At 33.6% G+C, this 23944-nt stretch overlaps 1 protein-coding gene across 2 annotated transcripts; it reads right to left on the minus strand.

Moving 5' to 3' along the window:
• Nucleotides 1-13: 13 nt before the first annotated feature.
• LOC148307737 (ATP-dependent translocase ABCB1-like) lies at nucleotides 14-23177 on the minus strand. 2 transcript variants are annotated; one of them, XM_088262913.1, is made up of 23 exons: nucleotides 23148-23177; nucleotides 22451-22541; nucleotides 21840-22130; nucleotides 19947-20047; nucleotides 19673-19844; nucleotides 19136-19307; nucleotides 17808-17938; nucleotides 16762-16986; nucleotides 14896-15021; nucleotides 13449-13652; nucleotides 12457-12627; nucleotides 11682-11865; nucleotides 10957-11036; nucleotides 9825-9992; nucleotides 9144-9248; nucleotides 8347-8508; nucleotides 7621-7824; nucleotides 6642-6883; nucleotides 5488-5647; nucleotides 4544-4738; nucleotides 3621-3827; nucleotides 2189-2335; nucleotides 14-1485 (listed from the first exon to the last, which is right to left on the minus strand). In XM_088262913.1, exons 3-23 carry the CDS (start codon nucleotides 22011-22013, stop codon nucleotides 1288-1290), a joined length of 3528 nt encoding a protein of 1175 aa, XP_088119039.1. In that variant the 5' UTR covers nucleotides 22014-22130; nucleotides 22451-22541; nucleotides 23148-23177; the 3' UTR covers nucleotides 14-1287. The 2 variants fall into 2 exon arrangements, with proteins under 2 accessions (XP_088119039.1, XP_088119040.1); XM_088262914.1 differs by lacking the exons at nucleotides 21840-22130; nucleotides 22451-22541; nucleotides 23148-23177 and adding an exon at nucleotides 20473-20589.
• Between the last annotated feature and the right edge of the window lie 767 nt (nucleotides 23178-23944).

The raw sequence follows: 23944 nt of genomic DNA on the forward strand, positions 1-23944 counted from the left end.
ATGTTGTGTTTTGTACAAATAAACCCAAAATACGAGAATACGCTACTTATACTGTAATTTTATACCTATTTATGTAAAAGTACTGCGAATATGACTTACAATAAAATTTGTTCCTAAAATCAATTTGATATAAAATATAATAAAACGAAATTTGATAATGTGAATATCAGAATGTGAACTTTGAGCAATAATTAATTTCCATAATTCAAGATTTCATTAAACCCTTGGAACGCCTTAAGCAAGAAATAAAAGTTGATTTGAAAAATGCAAATTTTCCACAAAAAATAAAGTATTCTATGAAATTCCTTTTATTTGTTTACTTTAGTCCATGGCTTTTAGAAACCATGGACTATAGTGGATTTACGCGTCCAAAGGGTTAAAATATATTTTTTCCAAATGATGAACATTTTAACCTGTTCTATCATATTGAAACAGGACATTGTACTTATATGGTCCTTTTTACCATACGCATCCTATGTATACTTTAGGCCAGATATGGAACATCCAAGTTTATGTTTGCTATCTCAATTCTTGTGACTTTAGGAATGCTTACTAGCTTACAAATGACGTAAACATTACTGAAAGTCAGCATTTATACCATAATTATCAATTGGTAAAATTTTGTTATTTTCAAATTAAATTAAAATATATTAATCTAAATTACCTATTATAATTACTTAAATACTATATAAATTAAAAGTTTTGGGATTCTCAATAGAATGACAAGCTATTACAATGTTATCAGCATAAAAAACGGCTTCACCAATTGATTCAGCAGTCACTTTTTGGTATTATGTATCCATTTTTTTTTACTTGGTAAATACCACTATTTCTTAAAATCTATTGTGATACGTGTTTCGATGTATTTCGTATCTCTATCAAACACCGTATGTGAAGCCAATAATTTTTCAGAGTTTGCTAACACAATAACGCATAAATTCTAAAAAATATTAAGATGAAAACTGCAACATTTTGAAACGATACAAACATAAATAATAATAATAATAAACCTATAATTGACAATCTGACAATGACTTGAGCCTCCCCCCTATTGTCCATGTTGCCACGGATAAAAAATAATAAATAAACAAAAATAAGAAACAGCTCCTACCCCTCTTCATCCTTCACATACGGTGTTTGATAATGATGCGAAATGCATCGAAACACGTGTCAGAATAGATTTTTAGAAATGTTGGTATTTAACCAAGTAAAAATATGAAATAAAATTTTAAAATATAATTGCAACTATTCATATTTTTAGGATAGGATAAAAATATTGACATGAAACTATTTTACTCCTTTTTGATTTTGAAGTCGGTAGTATATTCCTCTCCTTTCCATTAGCTGATCATGAGTACCAGACTCGGCCACTTTTCCTTCGTTGAACACACAAATAAGATCTGAATCTTTGATCGTGCTGAGACGATGAGCAATCGTGATGCATGTTCGGCCGAGTTTAGCTTTGTCCAATGCTTCTTGAACAATCTAGATAATAAAAATAAAAAAAACCATTGAAATTGCAATAGAGGGGTTCGAACCAAGATACTCTGACGTAAGAGTCCGCGACACTAACCACAGGACCACAACCCGACACTGTGACATTAAATAAGTCAGGGGATTTACAGGGCTTATGACCTATCATAGACTGATTAAGTAATCACTTTATACACGTGTAACATTCACCATTCTACCCATGATTGAAAACCACACTATTAAATTTTTTGGAACTCATACATATATCAACATGATAAACACCCTCATCAAACTTCTGGAAAGTGCATGTTATTTCTTAAATGTTTTTCACACATACTTTGTGCCACATTTTATAAACTTCGACAAGAACCTTGTCATCATCAGGGTTAAACATGTAACTTTTTGGAACTCCTACATGTATCATAAATCTCAAGACGCTTTATGTGCATGTGCCACAAACACTTCGTTTTAAGTAAAATGTCATAGGTAAAACACAAATTTAATCTTGTGTGGTTTTAGTGTCAAAATACAACCACAGATGGCAGTATAAGTGCCATTTTGGAAATAAATGTCACCGGACTTTAGTAATAAGCGCGGCGGTTCTTGTGCCCATACTTCTTTAAAAAGTTTTGTTGGGATGGCCATGTATGGCCACACTCCCGGAGAGATTAATGTTAAAATGTTTATTAGTAAATTTGTAATAAAATATCACTACCTTTTCACTTTCAGTGTCTAGAGCAGATGTAGCTTCGTCCAGAAGCAATATTTTAGGATTTCTCAAAAGTGCTCTTGCAATGGCAACCCTTTGTTTCTGTCCTCCGGATAACTGTGCACCCTTGGTGCCAAGGCGAGTGTTATAGCCCTATAAAAAATACATGTATAAAAAAAATATACAAAAATATCTTATCAAATCAAACAAAAATCGGGTCACAAATATCGAAGTAGTTAGTATTATGGATTCTATAGGATTCAAAAACTCCAGGTGTTTAAATAACTTGAATTTAATTTTCAAACAAGGTGCTTGACTAACCTGAGTACAATATAACAAGAACACAAATCGCTCACTCCTTATAAGAACGGCATAAATAAAAAATCGTCAATTTTCAGTTGTGCATGTTTTTGGAATGCCCAGAAAATGTACTATATCCCAGCAAAAGAGGCATATTTTTGACTTTAAAAGAAGAAAGAGTTGTTTTTGCATTTTGAAGAAAAGGTATTGTTTTATTATTTTTTTGAATATACTAAATATTTTTCGAATGGAGAAAAAACCTTCACGTTTTACCTAAAAAGATCTGTTTCACTGTAAAAAGTTCAGTAAGTGGCTTGATATTAATTTTTAATAAATTGTATTATATTTTTAAACTTTAAAACGTTCTCCTGAAAAATCGAGTTTTTTTTCTGATGTTCATGAAAGGAGTGAGCGAAATATTTCTTTAAAAAAATTATACGAAAAATTAGTAAAATGAAATAAAGGTAGAACAGTTGTGAATATAATGCAGCATGCCTGGGGCATTAGATAGTTAGGATTAAAAAGCTTTTGACAAACGCAAGTCAACAGACTTTTGTCTAGGTGACATGTTGGTTAAACAAAATGTTGATCATATCCTATAATCTAGGACCTAGATATCAGTTTTTTGTAATTGAAAAATGAAGTGAATGAATTAATGAAGATTTTCTTTAAACTAGCTATCACGCCACTTCCCGTAGGGATAAGCAAAAAAAAATGCCACAAAACTCTGCCCTTACAAACAATCTTCGCTTCTTCCACATTCATGTATCCTCTCATACATACCCGCCGATTATACCGACTCCTAACCTGACCACTTTCAAGTATTTTACATACTCAATGTCAGGTTTTACTCAGTCTTTCCTGCTACTTTTTCCAACTGCATATAGAACCATAGCAACAGTGCATCAACATACTTAAGTAATTTAATTCTCATCCAAAAAAACAATTATATATTTGCTCTCATAATATGAAGTGTGGACAGAAAATAGATCTCCTGGCTCTGTTTAGAGCTGCCTAAGACAAGATCAATTACTCTCAAGTGATAGTCGATGTCAGGGAAACCTGACATGACACGCACAGAAGAAGAAGACAAGTTTTATGTGGAAATAACAATGTTATATGTGTTATTTTGGCTCACCAATGGTAGTGCAGTGATAAAATTGTGAATATTAGCTTGTTTGGCTGCCTCGATAATTTCTTGCTCAGTAGGTGTCCTGCTGTTGTCACCGTATGCAATATTTTCTCCGATAGTTCTATCAAACAATATTGGCTCTTGAGATACTATTCCAAGGTTTCTTCTCAGATCTGACATTAAGAGTCCATCCACTGGTTCTTTGTCTAAAATCTGAAAGCAGAGACAAACCTCGGTATGATGATCACAAAAATTAAGCTGTATAATTATCCTATTATTATTATGAAATCTCTATACAGGGTAAACAATATAAATTAGGTCATATAACCCTTATCACTGGAGAGGCCACATAAAATTCTTATTCTTCTCGTTAGGCGCCCCAGCGGCGCCATGAACTAGTCACACATTTTATTGTTTACCAAATCCAAGGGTGCACGTACAGGTTTCTTCATGTTTACAGTTAGTTGCGTCTAGTACCTGCTTCTGAATGCTTGTGTATTGTGCTACATTTTTATTGTTTTTTTACAATAAATACATACTCATTTATTCCAATATTTTAAACATTTTTCTTAACTGATGAACTTGCGAATGAAATTGTAAAGGAAACAAATATTTACGCGCAATCAAAAATACAATCTTATGAATTATCTTCGCGTTCCATCTGACAGAATTGGCGGATTTGGCAGAATTGAGGTTGAAGAATTTCGGACATTTCTGGGGTTGATCTACAAAATATGCATCTTCATATTGTTTTGTCGTGCAAACGTTTTTGGGGGATGGAGATATGTTCCATATGAAGAGTGTCACTATGAGACACTCTTCTCAACTTCTTGCCCAGGATAGAAGAAATGGAGGCAAATCCTACCTAGCGCATGACAACTCAGGAGACTATGACGCTGAGCATTGAGCAAAATATATTATAAACATACCACTCTTCCCTCATTGGGGTCATAGAACCTTTCAAGGAGTTGAATACAGGTAGATTTTCCGCATCCACTGGCTCCGACCAGAGCGACAGTTTTTCCCTCCGGAATAATTAGACCCAATCCATTTAAAACTTTGATAAATGGTCTTGTTGGATACGAAAATCCTACATCTGAGTATGTTACTTTTCCGACAGCATCCTAGAAATATACAAAATTGTAATTTAATGAAACATTGTAAAGAAAAAAAGAAAAAACTTTTTATTACTATTGTTTTAAAAGTAATATTCAATGTATGATAGTTAAAATGATGTCTATGTTAAGAGATTCTCATGTAAAAAACAATAATATTCTTCTTCTAACCCTTATCCGCACCCGTTGGTGCATAGGGCACTGCATCGTATTGATGCAGTGTTATGTTGATCGTTACTTACATGAAGGCAGTGTTACGCATGCGCTTCAGCGACCAGTCCAGGATAATATGAAATAAATATTAGAATATAAAATCAGTAATATTTATTTTCACCCCCCACTGGGAATCGAACCCGGGACCTCCAGTACGGTAGTTAAACACGTCTAACCATTACACCAAGGAGGCGGACAAATAATAATAAGTGACAGTTTATTACGCAGTAAAAAATGTCCGTTTTCAACGAGAAGTAATTAGGAGGTGGTCTAAACTTATTGAACAAGCTCAGCATGATGCTACGGTTGGCAGGACTGCCATATAAAGTTCCTGTCAAACCTCAGGCTTACAAACTTACATATCTTACAGTAAGGTAAAATAAAATAGCTAAAAGAAAATCATTGAATTGTGTATGGGAAATTATCATAATATTTTAGGTATTTTTACAAATTATTTAACAACATGATTCAAAAACTCGTTATGTACTGCAAATGTATATAATTATATATTGGTAATCAAGTAGTTATTGGTATTTTTTGCTTACATAGTTCATTATTTCCTTATTTGGAGGATCTGTAATTTTGGGTGTCCTGTTTAGAAGGTAGATAATCCGAGTAGCAGACGTTATTCCTTTCTGAAGATTGGGCGCAAAAGTGAGAGCATTAGCTATTGACAATGTGCTCATAATCAATACTTGCGATACTCTGAAAGAAATAATTACAAAAATTATTTTTATACATAAAATAATCTTAATAAATAAATACCTAAATAATTTTGGCAAAGAATGGTTTGGCGTAATCTTTCGTCGTCAGTGATTTTATACCCAGTTGAATTGTGGACCCTGAGGATCACAACTATGAACCAGTTAGAGGCACTCCATTTGTAGAAGCAGTCACTTAGTATTTTTTTATGTATTGTCATTTCATAGATTTATTTTAGAAATTCCAAAAAAATTCAATCTAATAAAACCATAAACAAAAAAAATAGTTTGACAGCATGTCTCATTTTTAATGTCGCTGCAGACTCTTAAGTCATAGGTTCTACCACAATTTGATTCCCTTTTTTTATAACGAGCCACTCAGGCTTACGAAAATAATATGAAATTCGAATGTTTATGTTTGTAATAAGAATAATAAAAAATATATATATGTATTATTATTCTCCGGTCATTTCCCTCATTACTGAGGATCGTAACCACCTCTGCTGGATTCTTCTGGAACCTCAGACAAGACTCCGCCATTTGGTAAAAACATGTGGGCGTCTGGCCACGCCATTTGGTGTTGTCAGGTTGACAACACTGAATTATACGAATTCGCCACGGAGATTCCCGAGCGGATTCAACAAAAGCGGCCACCGAGGCGCGGCGAGCGAGATTCGCCTGCATCGCTCGATTGCTAAAGGACGTATATTTTAGCTTCATATTTAACTCAAAGCTCCATAAACGATTAAATAAATTATAATAGTTAATATCAATAGTAATTAAAGTGTAAGAGTTTATATCAATAAACAAACTGTAAGTAAGCATTTCTTTAAATATCCTATTCTGGCTTCCCGCACAATAACACACGCACGAGGTGGCTAAATTGGTTGACCCCAAACGTTCACCGGGTCTTCCAAAAACATAATAATAAAACAAAAAATTAAAACCAAATAGAAATTACACATTGTGTCGAATATGAAACATCTGGCTACACTTACTTTAAGACCTTGGCGTAGAATACTCCTTCGTTTTCAATAAGGTATCCTCCGTAGTAAATAGATGCAGAAAATGCAAAGAACATGAGACTTCTGGCAATACCGTATACAATACCTCTGTAATGAGTATTTTTCTTGGCCTGCTTCATTGCGGGTTCTAGTTCATTAGAAAATTCCTCGAGGAATTGTTTTTCTCGACCCAACGATGAAACAGTTCTTATATTACTGATTACATCAACTGCAAGCTACAAAAAAATATTATAATTAATTATTTCCACTAGATTTTGAAACAGGGCTGTGGCGGAGTCGGAGTGGGAGTCGTAAAAAATGAGCAAATCTGACTACTTTTTTGTTAAAATATAAAACACATTTTTAAAAATATTACTTTAATGAATGTGTATTGTGCACGAAAATCAAACTTGGAGTCGCAAGTCGCACCGATATGGTAAATCACCGAGATCCATTTAATGCATAAAGTCTAGGAAAATGTGCTTGCCTCCTTCTTTCTCACGTCAAAAGAAAAGGAGCATTTGTTTCTTCTATTGTTTGCACGCATCGTTCTGCATTGGTCACATCCAAGTGTTGATATCATTGTTACATAAACAAACTTCTCTCTATTTTTCTATTAATTTTTGTAATAGCAGAGATCAAAGGTACATTTTCTTTGTCAGAACAAAAAAATGGTCATATGCAAAAGTAGGAAACAACCTGATAAAATTGAGCTTTTTTAAGTCGGAGTCGTGAAGTCGTGGAATCGTGGAGTCGATGAGTCGGAGTCATGTTGGTGGTAAATATAGGAATCGGAATCAGAGTCAAAGTCGTGTTTTTTTTTGTCCGACTCCACAGCCCTGTTTTTAAGTGATCTATGATGCATGAATATGTTTTTAAAAAGTAAACTATTGTATGTAAATGCTTGAAGTTTTCCATAATAGAAAATATAGTTTTTACTATTGTTGTATTCGATATTATAATATTTAGTTACTTTTGTGCTCCTCTCCATTGCCTGAGAAGACCCAAAGTTCTCCGCTTTTGCAACAGAACGATGCATAATGGTTGCAAATATTGTTATTGGAGTGAATGACAAAGCCACCAAACCAAGTCTCCACTCGTAGTATATCGCAAGAACTATAGCGATAGTGAAGGTGGCAAAGGATTGTATGAAGGTACCAATACGCTGACCGGTAGCCTGTAAAAAACACGGAGAAAAAAGTTATATTATTTGAGTATTTATAACCATAAGTGAAACTTTAATAAAATGAATTCCTCAATGTAATAATTTTCTTTAAATCCATTGAACTAAGTAGAATTCAATGAAAAATTTACCTGTGTATAACAAATAGAACATGCAAACAACCTTTGATGGAACGATAGTAAGTAAGTATAAGTTTATGTAAATATTATATTATTAATATTAAAAGCATTTACTTTATGGTTGGTAATTTTTACATTTTTTGTTCTGCAATCCTGTTGGTCCTCAGGTCAACCAAAAACACATGAGATTAACACTGCGTACAAAAATGGGAGACATTCGTGCAAGGAAGTGTGTCAAGAAAGTGTAAAAAAGACAAGGTATTTCTATACGGACTATTACAGTGTCATTTATTTTTGCGGAAAATAGACCCCGCTTAGCGCTGATTTGTCTAGCCCGCTATTTTGCTGGCATGGATTAACCGTGCTAAGTGGGGTATTACTGGTAATATAAACTTACCCCTTGAACAGCACTAGCTTCTCCAGACAGCCGAGCACAGAGGGATCCAGTGGCGTTAGCTTTATCATCAAACCATCCCATCTCTTGTCTTAACATGGCTTCAAATGTTTGAGCTCGCAACCGGAGAGTCATACGTTCTCCGGCCACTCCATACATGCTGATCTGTAGACAGGCAAATTCTCAATTTTATTACTATGTGCAAGTTTTTTTTTTAGATGGGAGTTGCATGTATTATTTACCTTGCTTATTATGTACAAAGTTTATAGATCACTGATTGGATTTTTGTTTCTTCTAGCTAAAAAAAGAAGTTTTATTTTGATCTGTGTTGGGAACAGGAGGGAAAATGTAGTGGGAGGAAATCACGTAAAACTCCTCAGGAGAAGCCGGACTGTTGACTGTCGTCAACAGACCTTTCGTTCCACTAGAAGAGGGTTTGACATTTTGTGTCTCTATTGTAGGCAAACTAGCAAAATGCATTGTAAGTTTTTTGAAATTTTCAACTTTTAATGCGAAAGTACCGAGAAACAAAATGGTGTACATTCGGGTAAAATCATTTTGTCAACAGTTATTTTTTGTCAAATATATGATTTTTTGTTCGAGAAAAACGTATTATATGAATTTGTGTATTTTAATTTCAGAAATTGTTTGACTTGTTAAAAATATGTAAATGTCAAACCATCATAATAAACCCAACGTGATAAAAAAAAATGGTAGTAAATTTACAAGTTAAAATCAATTTTGTGAACAATTGAGAGCATTTAAAACATAGAAAAAAAAACAGTAAAAATATATATTACCGCAAGGAATGAGGCAATTCCAGTAACACATCCGGCACAGACAAACAAAATACAATAAAAATTTGTTTTATCTCTGATTTCATCTGTGTTGGGATTTGATAAAGCCTGGAATAAAAATTTATATAAAATACGATATTGTGGAAAAAACATATGTTGCAGAATAAAGTCAAATTATCTGCTTTGTTAATATTTCTTAAGAGAAAAAATTAAGTAATTATTTTTTTAAACTGATATTGTCATATGGTATTCAAAGCGCAATAAGAGTATGTGTGTATTTGGCATTTTGATCAATAATATTGAGAGAGGTCATTATTTTAAAAAGCTATAATTTGAATCCTGCCAATATTAAAAAAGGAACAATTGGAAACCTTGAACCCTTCAATCATTTTTCATGCAAAACCTTATTTGATAATTTAAAAAAAAATAGCAAACTCCAAATTCTAAAAAATAATTAATCTGAAATTTGAAAGAAAATTATGAACCAAACTAACTAACTAACTAACAGTCATGCTTCTGCCGCAGGAGTAGATAGAGAGAATAGAATGCCACACCACTCCATATTCTTACCTTTCCTCTTACATACCCGCCAATCATTTCGACTACTGAACTGAGCACTTTCATTTTCAACATAATAATTGGTTAATAAATAAAACGAATAGTAAAATAAGGCATTGTATTTACCCCGATAATATCGCCAAAAAGAATTGAGAAAATAGGCATAGCTGAACCCATTATTAAGGAACAAATGCAAGCCACTCCCACAAATTTCCATTCTGGTAGATTCAACATTGCTATCCTCCAAAGTGGAACATTCGGCATGGAAACCAGGACATCTTCTTCTGTTTCAGGCTGTCAATTCACAATAAAATGTTTACATTATTTTTCACCAATCAATATTTTACCTTAATATTAACCCTTTCCACTCTGACCATTTTTTCTCATAACTGATCAGCTACCCTGATAAAAAAATGCGACTATTTTCTACCATTAAAATAAATATTTTGGTTCCCTTATTTTGGGACACTCTGGCAATTCGTATGACCATGTTAATTAAAATTAACTGTATTTATCTGAAATATTTTTTGGTAGAATATACTTGGGTGATAGAGAAATCAGTGATTAAAGTTATACCAGCGCCGGGCCAGACATTGTGGCCCACGGAGCTGCCTACTAGAATCATACGGGCTAGAATGTCTGGCCTATAGAGTGGTAAGAGTTTACCCTTTGATTGATTTGCCCGTAACACGTACGGGCAAAATAAAGGCCTTTACGGATTCGCCCATACTTGATACGGGCACCCCAGCAAAGAAATAGCTCAAACTGATTTTAACTTGAAAGATTATAAGAAATCACTCAAGCCAACCAATGCTAGGACGTAAGCTCTGTGAATGCCCATACCTATATCGTGGGTGCACTGGCAAAAAACGTTAACATGAGAATACGCAATCTTGACTTAATGATGCAGTATTTTAAAGTTTTCAACGTTCTATAAACTGCCAAAATATGCTTAATATTTTGAAATATCATATTTATGTGGTTTTAAAAGTAAATTCAACATTAAGTTTAATAGCGGGTATATATTTTATTCAGCCTAAAAGCTTTAAATAACAGGGATTTTTAAAACGGGGATTTTAGAGTTAACATTTTTTGCCACAATATATTCCAATTGTATAAAAATATGCTTTGTTTATGTTGAGATATCCAACACATTTCCACATTTTTAATATTGAAATAATCAATTTAAGAAATTTCTGTAAAAAAAGCGTAAAAAGATTTGAAAAAAGATAAAATAAGAGTAGAATATTTATTTTACCATAACAGGCGGTACAATTAAGTCTTCATCGATACTCCTCACGCTGGCAATACTGGCTCTTCTCAGATCCAAATCGACCTCTGAAATATATATATATTTTTTTAATAAATATGATATAATATATTACTCAAATATTAACAAACAACATCATTAAAATGGTACCTATGAAAACTGAATAATCATTATCCATTTCTGTGAGAGATTTGTGAGTTATTCATAATTTATATTTGAAGCAACAACTTTGTGATTTTCCATTTCATAATTAACATTGTTTTAAAATCACAATAAATATTTTACTATATCTGAATTATAATGTCTACCGGTTTTAAAGCTAACTGCTTCTTTTTCAAGTATTAATCAGTCTTATTATAATAAGTTTTAGTAAATATTTATTTTGTCTGCCTCCGTAGTGTAATAGTCAGCACACTCGACTACCGTTCTGGAGGTCCCGGGTTCGATTCCCAGGGGGGTCAAATAAATATAAGTGATTTTTTCACTCTAATATTTATTCCATATTACACTGGACTGGTACCTGAAGCGGAGGGCTGATCACCTTTCCTTCATGTGTTAACGATCAAGATAACACTGTGTTTATATGATGCAATGCCCTAGCATCGTTGGGGTGCGGATAAGGGTTTGAAAAATATTTAATGATTATATTTAGTGATTTTAAAAGAAAGTTATATTTTAATTATATAATTGTAAGTTAATTGTTCAAAAATTACCTTTCTCATTTTCTTTACTAAGTTGTGCAGTAACCAAGTTGAAGTAATGGCCCTTGATTTGCATCAACTCATCGTGGGAGCCCTTCTCCACAACCTTTCCACCATCGATAACCACAATCACGTCTGCTCCCCGGATAGTTGACAAGCGGTGAGCAACTATTATGGTGGTGCGTCCTTCACTAGCCTTAAAAGTAATTTCAATAATTAAATCAGTATTTTTAATTATTCAATGGGGAATTTCCACTGCCAAAGAATGACATTTAGCCCTTAGCACACGAGTTACGCCATAAAGGCAAGCATGGTTTGCCATACAACTTGAGTGTCGCCGCTATGGCGAACATAAGAACTTAATAAAGTTTTAAGAATACTTAATATTTTGAATATATTGATTTTTGACTCATCAAGAAATTAAACCAGAATCATATAAGATTAATAAAATTTTTATTGAATACATGAGTCTCAGAATTTGACTGAGTTGGCGGTATGCACATACAAAAAACTTTCTAGTGGAAAGGGTTAAAATGGGCAGAGAACCAGACTGTCCGGCACATAGTAGAGGAGTGCCCCACCAAAAGACACACTCCTGGCCCTAAAGACCTTCAGGAAACTACGCCAGGAGCGGTCGAGTGGATGGAAAGTCTGGATTTCCGCCTGCAACGCGGTCCAATGGCCTAGAGAACTATGTACATCTTGCCAAACGCCATACGAAAAATAAAGTAGGTTAGAATAATATACTAGAGTTTTATACAATTTAAACTCATGGGGGGTAATTTACCTTGTCAAGTGCAACTTGTACTTTATGTTCACTGGCATTATCCAGAGCTGAGGTGGCTTCATCCAGAAGCAAAACACGAGGATTTCTCAACAGAGCTCGGGCAATGGCGATACGTTGCTTCTGGCCTCCTGATAGCTGGGTTCCTCTTTCTCCTACGAGGGTATCATATCCCTGCAAAAATAAATGTTTTATTGTGCAATGCATACCCATCTCAACCATTAATTTTTCTTAACTGAAGCTGATGAAACAACAACGTACGACAATTCAGGTTTTAGAACTAATGAATTTTTGGTCGAACTTTTGATCATTGTTCTTTCTCACCCACCCTACTCACCTGATCTCGTTCCTTCTGTCTTATTCTTGTCCCCAAACTTGAAAGGAAGAAGATTTGAGATGATTCCCGAGATTAAGGCAAATGCAACGAAAGAGCTGAAGGACATCACAAAAGGAGCGTTCCAGGACTGTTTCCACCGTTGGGATCAGTGTGTACGTCGAAGAGGTGAATACTTTAAAGGGGACCCAAACACGTAACTTCTAAATAAAGTATATTTTGTTTTATGACGTCAGTCTACGTATTAATTTAATAGCCCATGTGTATTAGACATGAAACTTAAATAGACTTTGAACAGAATTTGAACATTTTTTGTAAATATGGTAATTGCTTTATCAAGAGCAGTTTTTATTCTTTTGTTAAATTTAAGAACAGAATAAGGGTGTACCCCTAGTACGGGTGCGATGGAATATACAAATTTATTAATGATAATAAATTAACTCGGTTTATCATGTCAAGTAATTACTGTTCAGTGGATATTCTCCTATTATGGAGTGTGTAGCATGCTATTAGTATTACTATATGATTGATATGTAGATTTCATAGATCTGGGGTAGAGATTATATTGATAAATGTACAATAACATTCGTAAGAGTCATCAAAGCAAATTATCATTGTTGAAGATTGAACTCCATGAGTAGTGTGCACAAAGAAAACTGACCTTAGGTAAAATTTTAATGAAGTCATGCGCGTTAGATTGCTTCGCAGCTCTTTCAATTTCTTGTCTCGTGGCTTCATCTCTGCCGTATCGGATATTCTCCGCTATGGTATTATTGAACAGTACTGGTTCTTGACCCACAACACCGATATTTCTTCTCAGCCAATTAACAGACAAAGTTTTGATATCAATCCCATCAAGAAACACCTGTAATTATTTAATTTTGAATCATAATATGAATATTTAATGAGGTTTTAGAAATGTTTTATGTATTCTGTGATGATACATTCATAAAGAAATATTAGATGTCTCAATTTAAATTAACCATTTAGGTGGAGACTGACCGGAGCATTTCGTCGTAGCGTATCACGTTACGATGCAAGCATCCGGGCAGTCAGTACACCGAGCCGAGCGTTCCCTCCATAGTTTCGGATGCTCGGACGGTTACGACGTTATGTTACGACGAAATGCTCCGGTCAGTCTCCAGCTTTACAGTGCTGAGAATAGATGTATTAACTGTGATATATTTTGGCAAAGGGCGCGGCCGTTGATTTACCGACGATGATGCCAGTGTATTTTGGCGATCGAGCTGGGAATCAATAATTTTGACAAATAAACAAATCCAACAAATTTTTCTTCTTCTTCTTTTTCCATGTTCGCTCCCTAGGTGGAGCATATGGCCAACACGAGTCGTCTCCAAGTCACTCTGTCACGCGCCATCTCCTTGGCTTCCTCCCAGGTCAGTCCGGCGTCTCGAAGTTCCGCTGAGTATAGTCGGTGAATGGTCGTCAGCGGCCTTCCGGGGCGCCGGAATCCTCGGGGTTGGAAGAAGAGACATGAGGGGTTGATGCCCTCAGGTGGCATTCTAAGGACATGTCCCAACCATGTCCACCTTCTTCAAATTTTTAGTAAAACATTAAGATACGTTTTTTCTTAAAACGATTGTTTCTGCCCTTACAATATCCGATCAATTTTAAATTGACCATTTTACCAAAAAAAGTCTTCAAATTGAAATTTTAACTCACATAAAAGAAAAAAATCTCTAAAAAAGGGGTAGAATGGTGAAAGTTACATAAGTATAAACTGATCACTTAAACCAGCCTTTGACAGGTTGTAAGGCTTGTAATTAGTCAGATTTCCATATTCTTTTTCATCTATGTTGAGATGTCAATATAAATTTGGATGCTGCTAACATATATGAGTCGTTTGAGGGTAAAAAAATATATTTATTTATCACTTTATTTATTTTTTCCTTACAACCAGTTCTGATTACGTTAAATAATCATAAATCAAATAAAAATATACAATATCATTGTTGTTTCATTATGCGTGATGTTTTTGATAAAGCAGTTTTGATAACACAACAGACAATTGAAAAATTATATGTACAATATTTATCTTATTGGATTGTTATCATTTGAATATTGAGGAAAAAATTACAAGGACTCACCGTTCCTTCCATGGGATCATAAAATCTTTGAACTAACTGAATGCATGTAGATTTACCACATCCTGAGCTGCCCACCACAGCAACTGTCTGGCCTCGGGTTATAGTTAAATCAAATCCTTGCAGAATCTGGAAAAAAAAATACATAAAGCAGTGAAACCTCTATTATCGTTTTTAAACCGACGTATTGAAATAAACTATGAATACATGATTCAGAGCAGCAATAATAATTAATTAAGCAGATTAATGCAGTCAATACACAAGGAGATACAATCGAGTAAAGATACCGTCCTCCCAATCTGTATAACCATTGTTAGGTTAAAATTCTAAGAAAAAAACAAGTTTTAAACGTAAATAAATGTATTTATTAAAAAATATACATATATACAAAGCTGAACCGGACCAAAAAAAACATATAGGTGGGGACTGACCGGAGCATTTTGTCGTTACGTAACGTCGTAACGTCGTTCGCAGCGAGTATCTGACTTCGGATGGAGCATTTGGATCGTTTTACTGACTATACGAATGCTCGCATCATAATGTGTTACGTTACGACGAAATGACTCTGGTCAGTCCCCACCTTTTAAGTTTATAACATTGTTGGTAATCTGTCATTTGTTTTTTTTTTACTGTTTTATTTCCGTAAGTTAAGAGTATATTTTCAGCTTTGTAAATAATATTTTTTTCAGTATTAGCTATTGAATGTGCGTAGCAGAAAGTTTTCAATCATTCAAAGAGTGTGCATGCTTCTGAAAATGAAAGTACAGGCAGCGGCTCTTCTTCATTAATATCAACCTCTTCTGCTGTACCCGTCAGGCTTGCGTCATACAAGCTTTCGATAGTTCGTAGAATGTTACAAAATTGATAAGAATGTGAAACAGTCAAAATATATTGAATACACAGTGTAATTCAGACAATGAATGCAGTAAAATTATGATAGAGAAACGATTGATGCGATTTATTTTTATACAAAAAAAATTCAGGGTAGAAAAAATAAACAATACATCCAGGAAAACTATTTTTTGACAAACAATGGATAGAATTTTCACTGTATTTTAAGAGTTTTTTGCTGAATACGAGTTCTCCAGTTTTTCAGGGACATTGCTCGTAGACCACCAGACAACCTGGAGAGGCTTTTTATAATTGGAGGGCTAGAAGGTCGGAGAGCTAGAGTTAGATTTTCATCCTGATGGACCGACCAGGTAAAAGATATCACAAGCCTCTCCATTGCGGGAGCTCTAAAGGCTGCACAATGCAGGGACTAATGGCGGAGCACTGTCCGAGGTTACAGAGGAAGCCAGCAAGGGGGGGTCACAATCGAAGAAGAAGGATTCTAACACATATGGATATTTTATAAAAAATATAAGATACATATTCCTTATTTATAGAACAATTTTTTATTTTATATTTTATATTTTTTATATTTTAGTTATTTTACAGACCTGAATGATGGAAGTTTAACTTCTGAAACATGTAGCCTATAATAAAACTCAAGTGGTAAAAAACGAAGTGTTTTCTTTAATCATTGTAACATGTCTTACCACAAAGTTAATGCCGAAACAATAAATAAAGATAATAAAAATTGAAAATCATGTTTTCAGGAGTTTCCCAGTATGTAAAGTAATATTCTTATAGATTCTTCATACATCGAAATAAAAGGCTAAATAAAAAGCTTTCCCAATCCAACCATAGATGGCTCTAGTGAATGTATATCGTCATGAGATTAATGATATATATAGGAGCTCCAAAAATTGGAGGTTGGTGTTTGTTAATCATGAGTAGAATGGTGAAACTGATCACATAAAACAGCCTATGATAGGGCGTAAGCTGTGTAAATACCCAGACATCCGTATATTTTATTTTACTTACTTTAACATCCATCCTAGAGGGATAGTTGAAATGTATATTTTTGAATGTAATATTCCCTTTGCAAGATTCCGGTTTGTCGCCAACGTCGGATAAAGGATCAATAATGGGAACATTATCGATCACGGAAAATATTTTCGCACCAGCACCCTTTGCCATGCCGAATATCTCAATGAATGGGGTAGAAAAGCCAAAGTTCATGGATCCCATGAAAACACCAAAGAATACCTACAAAATGAAAGAATAAAGTTTGGCTGTATAAAAAAAAAACAACCCAGCAATATCCAATTTGATTAATATTATTCAAAGAAATATTTTATTATTAGATTAAAACCAATATTTTTAGCTTTTCCACTTTTTTATTTGACCAGCGACCGGGTTTCGTCGTTACCGACATCATCAGACTGGTGAGAGGCTATACAAATTGTTATGTTATTTATATAAAAGAAGGCAGGAGTTGATAACCATGATTTGATATAATTTTTTTTTTTTTTTTTTTTTTTTTATAATTTTATGAGAAATTAATTAATTAATTAATTTCTAATTAATTAATCATGGTTATAAACTCCTGCCTTCTTTTATATATAACATAACAATTTGTATAGCCTCTCACCAGTCTGATGATGTCGGTAACGACGAAACCCGGTCGCTGGTCAAATAAAAAAGTGGAAAAGCTAAAAATATTGGTTTTAATCTAATAATAAATTAAAAATGCAATTCCATCACGAAGTGTCAGTGGATAATATAAATCTATTCAAAGAAATATATTTATGTATGGATTAAAGAAAAATCATGGTTATATACAGCAGGTACCTGTGCAACAATTTAGGAAAAATATGACTTTTAACTGACTGACCATCACACTCCTTCTCCACAGTGGTAAGCAGAGAGAATAAAATGCCCACACACTCTGTCTTTACAAACATTTTTCGGCTCTCATATTCATAATTCTTAATCGATCGGATAGTCGAAAATCTGGATAATCGAAGTTCAGATAATAACGGTTCTATTCTATGAACCTATTTATTAAAAATAAATCAATAACTTACAGCAACCATGACACCTGGAGGATAAGTTTCTTTTTCATCGATTACCAAACCAATGCCATACCAAAACGACAAGGCGTAGGTTGAATAGATGCTTAACCATAAAACACCAAGGCCTAAACCAGTATAGAAACCTATAAAAAAAAGAAAAAAACGTGAATGGATTTGGCAGTTACTTGTGGTAATACCCATCCATTTTAAAATTAAACATTTGCCCACCTGGACCTAAGAGGGATATTTGAAATTCTCCTTAAACAATGTTTCACTTGATAACTTGAATACTATGTTGTACATAGTATGTACAATGTACATTGTATGTACAATGGTCTGTGCCATCGTGTGTTGTTTATGTTTACCCGAGACATTTTAATTCTTTCGCTCCAACTACTGTGCGCTACAACTGTGTGGAAGCGAGACAGCAATTATGGATTGCATTCTTCCGATCATTCATGCCACGATTCACGCAATCGATCTGATTACTAGAGATCCAAGACGTTGTTAGGTGGGGAAGACAATGAAGAAAACAATATTATGCGCATGTGAGAATGGAACCAGCCAGACTACCTCACATCGCACTGCATGGCCAACCCCAAGGTAGACGACTCCCTGGCAGGCCACCAAAGAGATGGACTGACAGCTGGGAATCAACATCGCAGGAGGCTAATCCTTCATTAAAACAGACCACAAGACCTACACCAAGAAGAATAAGAGATTTGTAATGAAGCTACTGACTGCATGTCGTTTGTTGCAAGCCCTGTATCATTATTACAAATTTTAAAGTCAAGTTTTGTTCAACTGTGCCATGTTATCTAAGATGATCAACAACTGTACAAATGCATATTTTGTGACATGTCGCTCACTCCTTTCAAGAACGTCATAAATCAAAAAAATTGTTTTTTCAGGAGAATGTTTTTAAAGTTTAAAAATATGACACAATGAATAAAAAATAAATATCAAGCCACTTATTGAACTTTTTACTGTGCAACAGATCTTTTTAGGTAAAACCTGAAGGTTTTTTCTCCATTTGAAAAACATTTAATATATTTAAAAAAAATAATTAAACAATACCTTTTCTTCAAAATGCAAAAACAACATTTTCTGCCCTGTAGCGGGTAAATATTTAGTTAAAAATATGCCACTTTTGCTGGGAGTACATTTATTATATCTATAGTACATTTTCTGGGCATTCCGAAAACATGCACAACTGAAAATTGACGATTTTTGATTTATGACGTTCTTGAAAGGAGTGAGCGATGTGTGCAGTAGAACACTTTCCAGTGCATGTTTTGTAATATGTGTGTGGTAGAACAGTTATTTCTAAAACAATTTACCTCTTCTGATGTTAATATTTTGGGCATCGGTCAGATTTTCTCTAAACCTTACGGCTTCCTTTGCTTGTCCTCCAAATGCAATGACTGTTCTAACTCCACTTAAAACTTCTTCAGCCACAGCTCCAGCAAATCCATAAGCAACCGATTCTTGCTTTGATAGCCTTGAAGACATCTAATAAAAAAACATGGGCTGAGATTTTTTAATTAGTAATATACTTGCATTAATTTTGTACATCTCTTAGCTCTGCTTTCAAAAGAAAAATATTAATAATATAAAATTTATATTGATCCAATTAGAATCAAATTGATACTAACATCTTTTATAATAGCCAAATATAAAATCTAGTAAGCATTGCATTTTTAGAGAGAGAGAATAGATTAGATTTTTTTTCTATGACTTTGTTGCTTTTGTTTTGAAGCAGTTTTTTATTTATTTTTTATTTAATAAAGACTCATTAGAAGTACCAATGTGTTAAATGATGATACGAAAATAAATTATTTTTTAAATGTTAATGTGAAAGGTAATTTTCTACTTACAACTCCCACAACTGCAGCTGATATAAGAGTAATGGGAAAAGAAGACAAACAAACGAGGGTTAGTTTCCAGCCTCGATAAAATGCTAAAGCGATGCAACCAATAAACGAAACCCAATAATGGAAGCATGTAGTCACTTTTTCTCCAATTCCATCCTCTAGTTTAACAAGATCACTGAAAAGAAATAATAAAAAAATTAAATAAGTGATGTATACATACAACCATTTTATTTGAGAAAATTTGAAGGAATTAATTAAAGAAACATATTGTTCTTACTCCGTCATTCTTGAGGCAAAGTCTCCTGATTCATTCAGATCATAATATGATATATCCTGATTTAACGCAGACTGTAAAAATCTTTTCCTGATAGTAAATATCTATAAAAATAAAAACATTACTTTAGGTTTGGTTAGGTAGAAGCAGTGATTTCCAAAGTAACCCCTTGGATGCTCTAAAGAACTTTTAGGGGCCACTAAAGTCCTCACTAGGTTTAAGAAACGATAAAATTTGGCACTTATCCAGGAGTGTGATGACAAGTCATCACTGGCAGCAAGAGGGTGCAAGGTGATGAGGTAAAAAATAAGTATCAGATTTGATTGAAAAACCGTGGGTTTTCAAAAAAACCTCTTCACAAAATTTCTTCCCAAAAAAAACATCAGGTAGATTTAAAGTGTTTTTAAAAAATTATAGCGAAAGTTCAGTAGATTTGGACGCTATTTCGGTAGATTCTGACCGATTTTGGCGGATCAATTTCGGTAGGGTTGGGATTGATTTATCTGATAATTAATAAGGAATGAAGTACTTCGCCCGCGACTAAACGATGGTCCAAATCTTCGAATACCAACAAATTAGTGAATAAAACAATTTTTATCATCAGGTACATAGGTCAGGTATGTTTTAAGCATGAAACAAATAAAAGTCATCAATATATCAATCGATATTAATCTTTTTTCTTTCAGCTGTCAATTTGACAGTTGTATTTTGTCTATAAGTACATATTTTGATTTTCCCTGTTTTACTTTTTCTGTGAACTTTTCATCACCGCCTTCTAGGAAATATTAAAAAAAACAATGCCGCGATAAAAACAGATCAAACAAAAAATATTATAGTACCTATCTAACCATCTTCAATATTATTATGTTATGATAAAGCAATTTGTTTGATTACAAAATTGTTTATCTTTACCTATTATTATCTATTCACATTTAAGTAAGATAATAATAGTATTAATTACTAATTTTCACTTTATTATTTTTAGCATATTGCCCTTTTAAAACAAAGCACTATAATTTTTTTTAAAGGTATTATGCCGTTGTGAGATAAAATATTTTTTTGATGACATTTAAAAAGCTATTGCAAGGGCAATATATATGTACAAATATAAATTCTCCCTAAACACAAGCAGTGAGGTCTATAATACACATAACGCGTTCCTTAAATTTTATATCGTTAACAGGTTATTTCTTGGAAGAGTAATAATAATTATGAGAAAATTATATTTTTAAGAGCGACTAAAAAAAGAACTTAAAAAGAGCCTTGGTATTTTGAAGAAAAAAAATTTCGTACTAGCAAACATCAAAAGATTTTTTAAACTATTCAAAACGATTGCACAACTCGCAAAACAGTTATACACGATACAAAGAACAATTTTTAAACAGTTGCGCGTTTCAAAAACTATTTTTTGTGAAACGGTAACGGCTCAAATGTTTTTTTTTTAAATATTTTATACGCCTCTACTCGTTTGCGAGTGATTTTGACTCTTACATACAAAATACATTGTAATAATGGTAATAACTGGTTTTTTCATACTGGTAATAACTGTAAGATCGTTTGTGCACTACACGGAATTTTGCCGTCCGACACGTCAGTTAGGATATAAAACGGACGATTGGCTTGTGCTTTTGTCCATTTTTCTTCGGATCGGTGCTCTTGATCCGTGCGTTAACACATTGGGCGTAAATTCGATCACGCTAAACTGTCGTGGTCGCTTTCATTTTTCAAAACCGGACTGCCGGGCAGTAAAATTCTGTGTAGTGCACAAGCGGCCTTAGATAGCGACGTTTTATTTTAATTTGAGTAATAAGTCCTAGTTAAATCAAACTTCGTAAATCTCAAGTCCATAGTATAAAATAGGTGTGTGTTTAAATGTTAAAATATTTAGGTGTTTACCTGATTGTGAGCAGTGTAATTAGTAAGCATAGTAGCCAAATAGCTGAAGACCAGCAGGATGACTCCGAGACCGACACTTCTCAACGAAAATCTTGTTATTGCATCTGCAAATATTGTAGATTTATCCTCTTGCGGGGGTGCCCCGGGATTCGAAGCTAGAGCATAGTTTATCATAGCTTCTGTCAGATCAGAAAATACGAGCGTGTTGATCGGCGCAACACTGCCCGTGATGAGCGCACTTAAGAATGCGAAAAATAAAAACAATCGGTCTCCTGGAGTAGCGAATCTGAACTGTAATTTATAAAAAAAAGATAAGTTTCATATAATTCAATAACATTTAAGGTGGACCAGGAATTACGTCATTATTTTGAAACGTTTAGGTTTGAACCAGTTTGTGTCCGATCCACTTCAAACTATTGAAGGATTGAGCCAAAAACTCGGATCTTCCTGGTAAAATGCAATTTCATTTAATTTGGGTTGGAAAAGTACATAATATGGGTATTTGAATGCCGTATGAACTATCCGCAGTTCTTTATTACCACGATAAACGTTTTTTGGCACAACTTAATATATATTTTAATTTTATTTTAACATTTTTATTTTAACATTACCAATCGATAAAATGGTATTGACGGTGTGACATCTTCTTTTTCGGATGATGCATTGCTAGAAGTTTCTTGTTTTGATGGAGGTACAAATGTTCTGAAAATAAAAAAAGAAGCATTTCCATTTAAAGATTTATGAATAAAAATGTAAATATTGGTTGTTTCAAAATCTCAAATCCAAATTAACTATTAAGCCTCTTTCTCGCAGGGGTAGGCAGAAAACAGTGGCGTGTACAGAGTTTTTAATCAGTTTTTAATAGGGTTGGGTAAGGATCAGGCATAGAAGGCACTGGTCGTGTTTCTATATGAAGCTTTCAATAGGGTTGGGTAAGGATAAAGCATAGTAGGCACTGGTTGTGTTTCTATATGGAACGTGAGTAATCCAGGGTAGGCACTACTTTTATGCCTATATGGAATGCAAGCCTCTGGCAGAAAGAATAGAACTAACGTAGAGTAATCAATATTTGCATTTATTTATAAGAATAATTTACGAATTTCATTTTCTATTTCAGATAATTTTATCACTGCATTTATAAGTAATTAATTTGAAAAAAAAATCTCCGCTATTTTGACATTTATTGAAAAAATAAATATCTTAATATCACGTGGACAAAAAAATTGGGTAATCGTTTTCTTGCGGTGTTTTGGAATTTGAGCGCATTAGAAATGGATCCAGCACAAAACATGCAGAAAATGGCCTGACATTTTATATATTCGAAGAGTTCAAGTAAATTTTACATGCCAACATTGTGATACGGACAAAGATTATAATGATTAAACATCAAATAACTAATTTGTTTAGTTTACATCACTGTTTTATTCAAATTTACGGCGTCCTTTGAATAGTAAGTAGGGGAAGCGGGGTTAGTTGTTACAATTTAAATGCTTATCTGAAAAGTCACTTTTAAAACGCATCATAAATTGTATTATACTGTACACATTATTATGATACATCAATATTTAATTGGTTAAAAATTCATACTCACGCGTCAAGGGGTGAATCTTTTTCAGATTTGGGTTTTTCATTATTTATCATATATGACTTCTTCATTGTTGACAATCTTCTCCTCCTAGGAGGATTTCTGTAATGAAAAATAACCTCAATTATTGATTTGGTACTCACAATTGTGGTAATATCTATATTTTTTCAATTAAAATTTTACCTAGTAAATACTACTATTTCTTAAAATATATTGTGACGTGTTTTGATGCATTCCGTATCATTGTGGTATTTACCAAGTAAAATTTAAATTAAAAATGACAATATAATTATTTAACATATCGTACAATGGTGCATTTTGTATTATAGAAGTTGATTACAAGTATTTGAAATACTTGATCATGTCATGTTTTCCTCGGCCTTCTTCTGCACCTAATTCAAACTAGATTCGCGTCATAAATTTGTTTTTGTGTTCTTTATTCACTCATTCGACTCACACGCCGAAACCATCAAAACACATTTTTATCAATTTTATTGATAGCGCTTATCTCGGCCTTGCA

The sequence above is a fragment of the Brachycentrus maculatus genome, unplaced genomic scaffold (genome assembly GCF_059751285.1).
Source record: "Brachycentrus maculatus isolate JH-2025_06_01 unplaced genomic scaffold, ASM5975128v1 h1tg000190l, whole genome shotgun sequence".
Taxonomy (NCBI): domain Eukaryota; kingdom Metazoa; phylum Arthropoda; class Insecta; order Trichoptera; family Brachycentridae; genus Brachycentrus; species Brachycentrus maculatus.

Coding starts and splice junctions, on each gene's coding strand:
- LOC148307737 (XM_088262913.1), bottom strand. CDS start 22,013: ATGATAAACTATGCTCTAGCTTCGAATCCCGGGGCACCCCCGCAAGAG. Junction 16,987..17,807: donor CTCCAGGTGTCATGGTTGCT/GTAAGTTATTGA, acceptor TTCATTTTGTAG/GTATTCTTTGGTGTTTTCAT. Junction 11,866..12,456: donor TACAAGTTGCACTTGACAAG/GTAAATTACCCC, acceptor ATTACTTTTAAG/GCTAGTGAAGGACGCACCAC.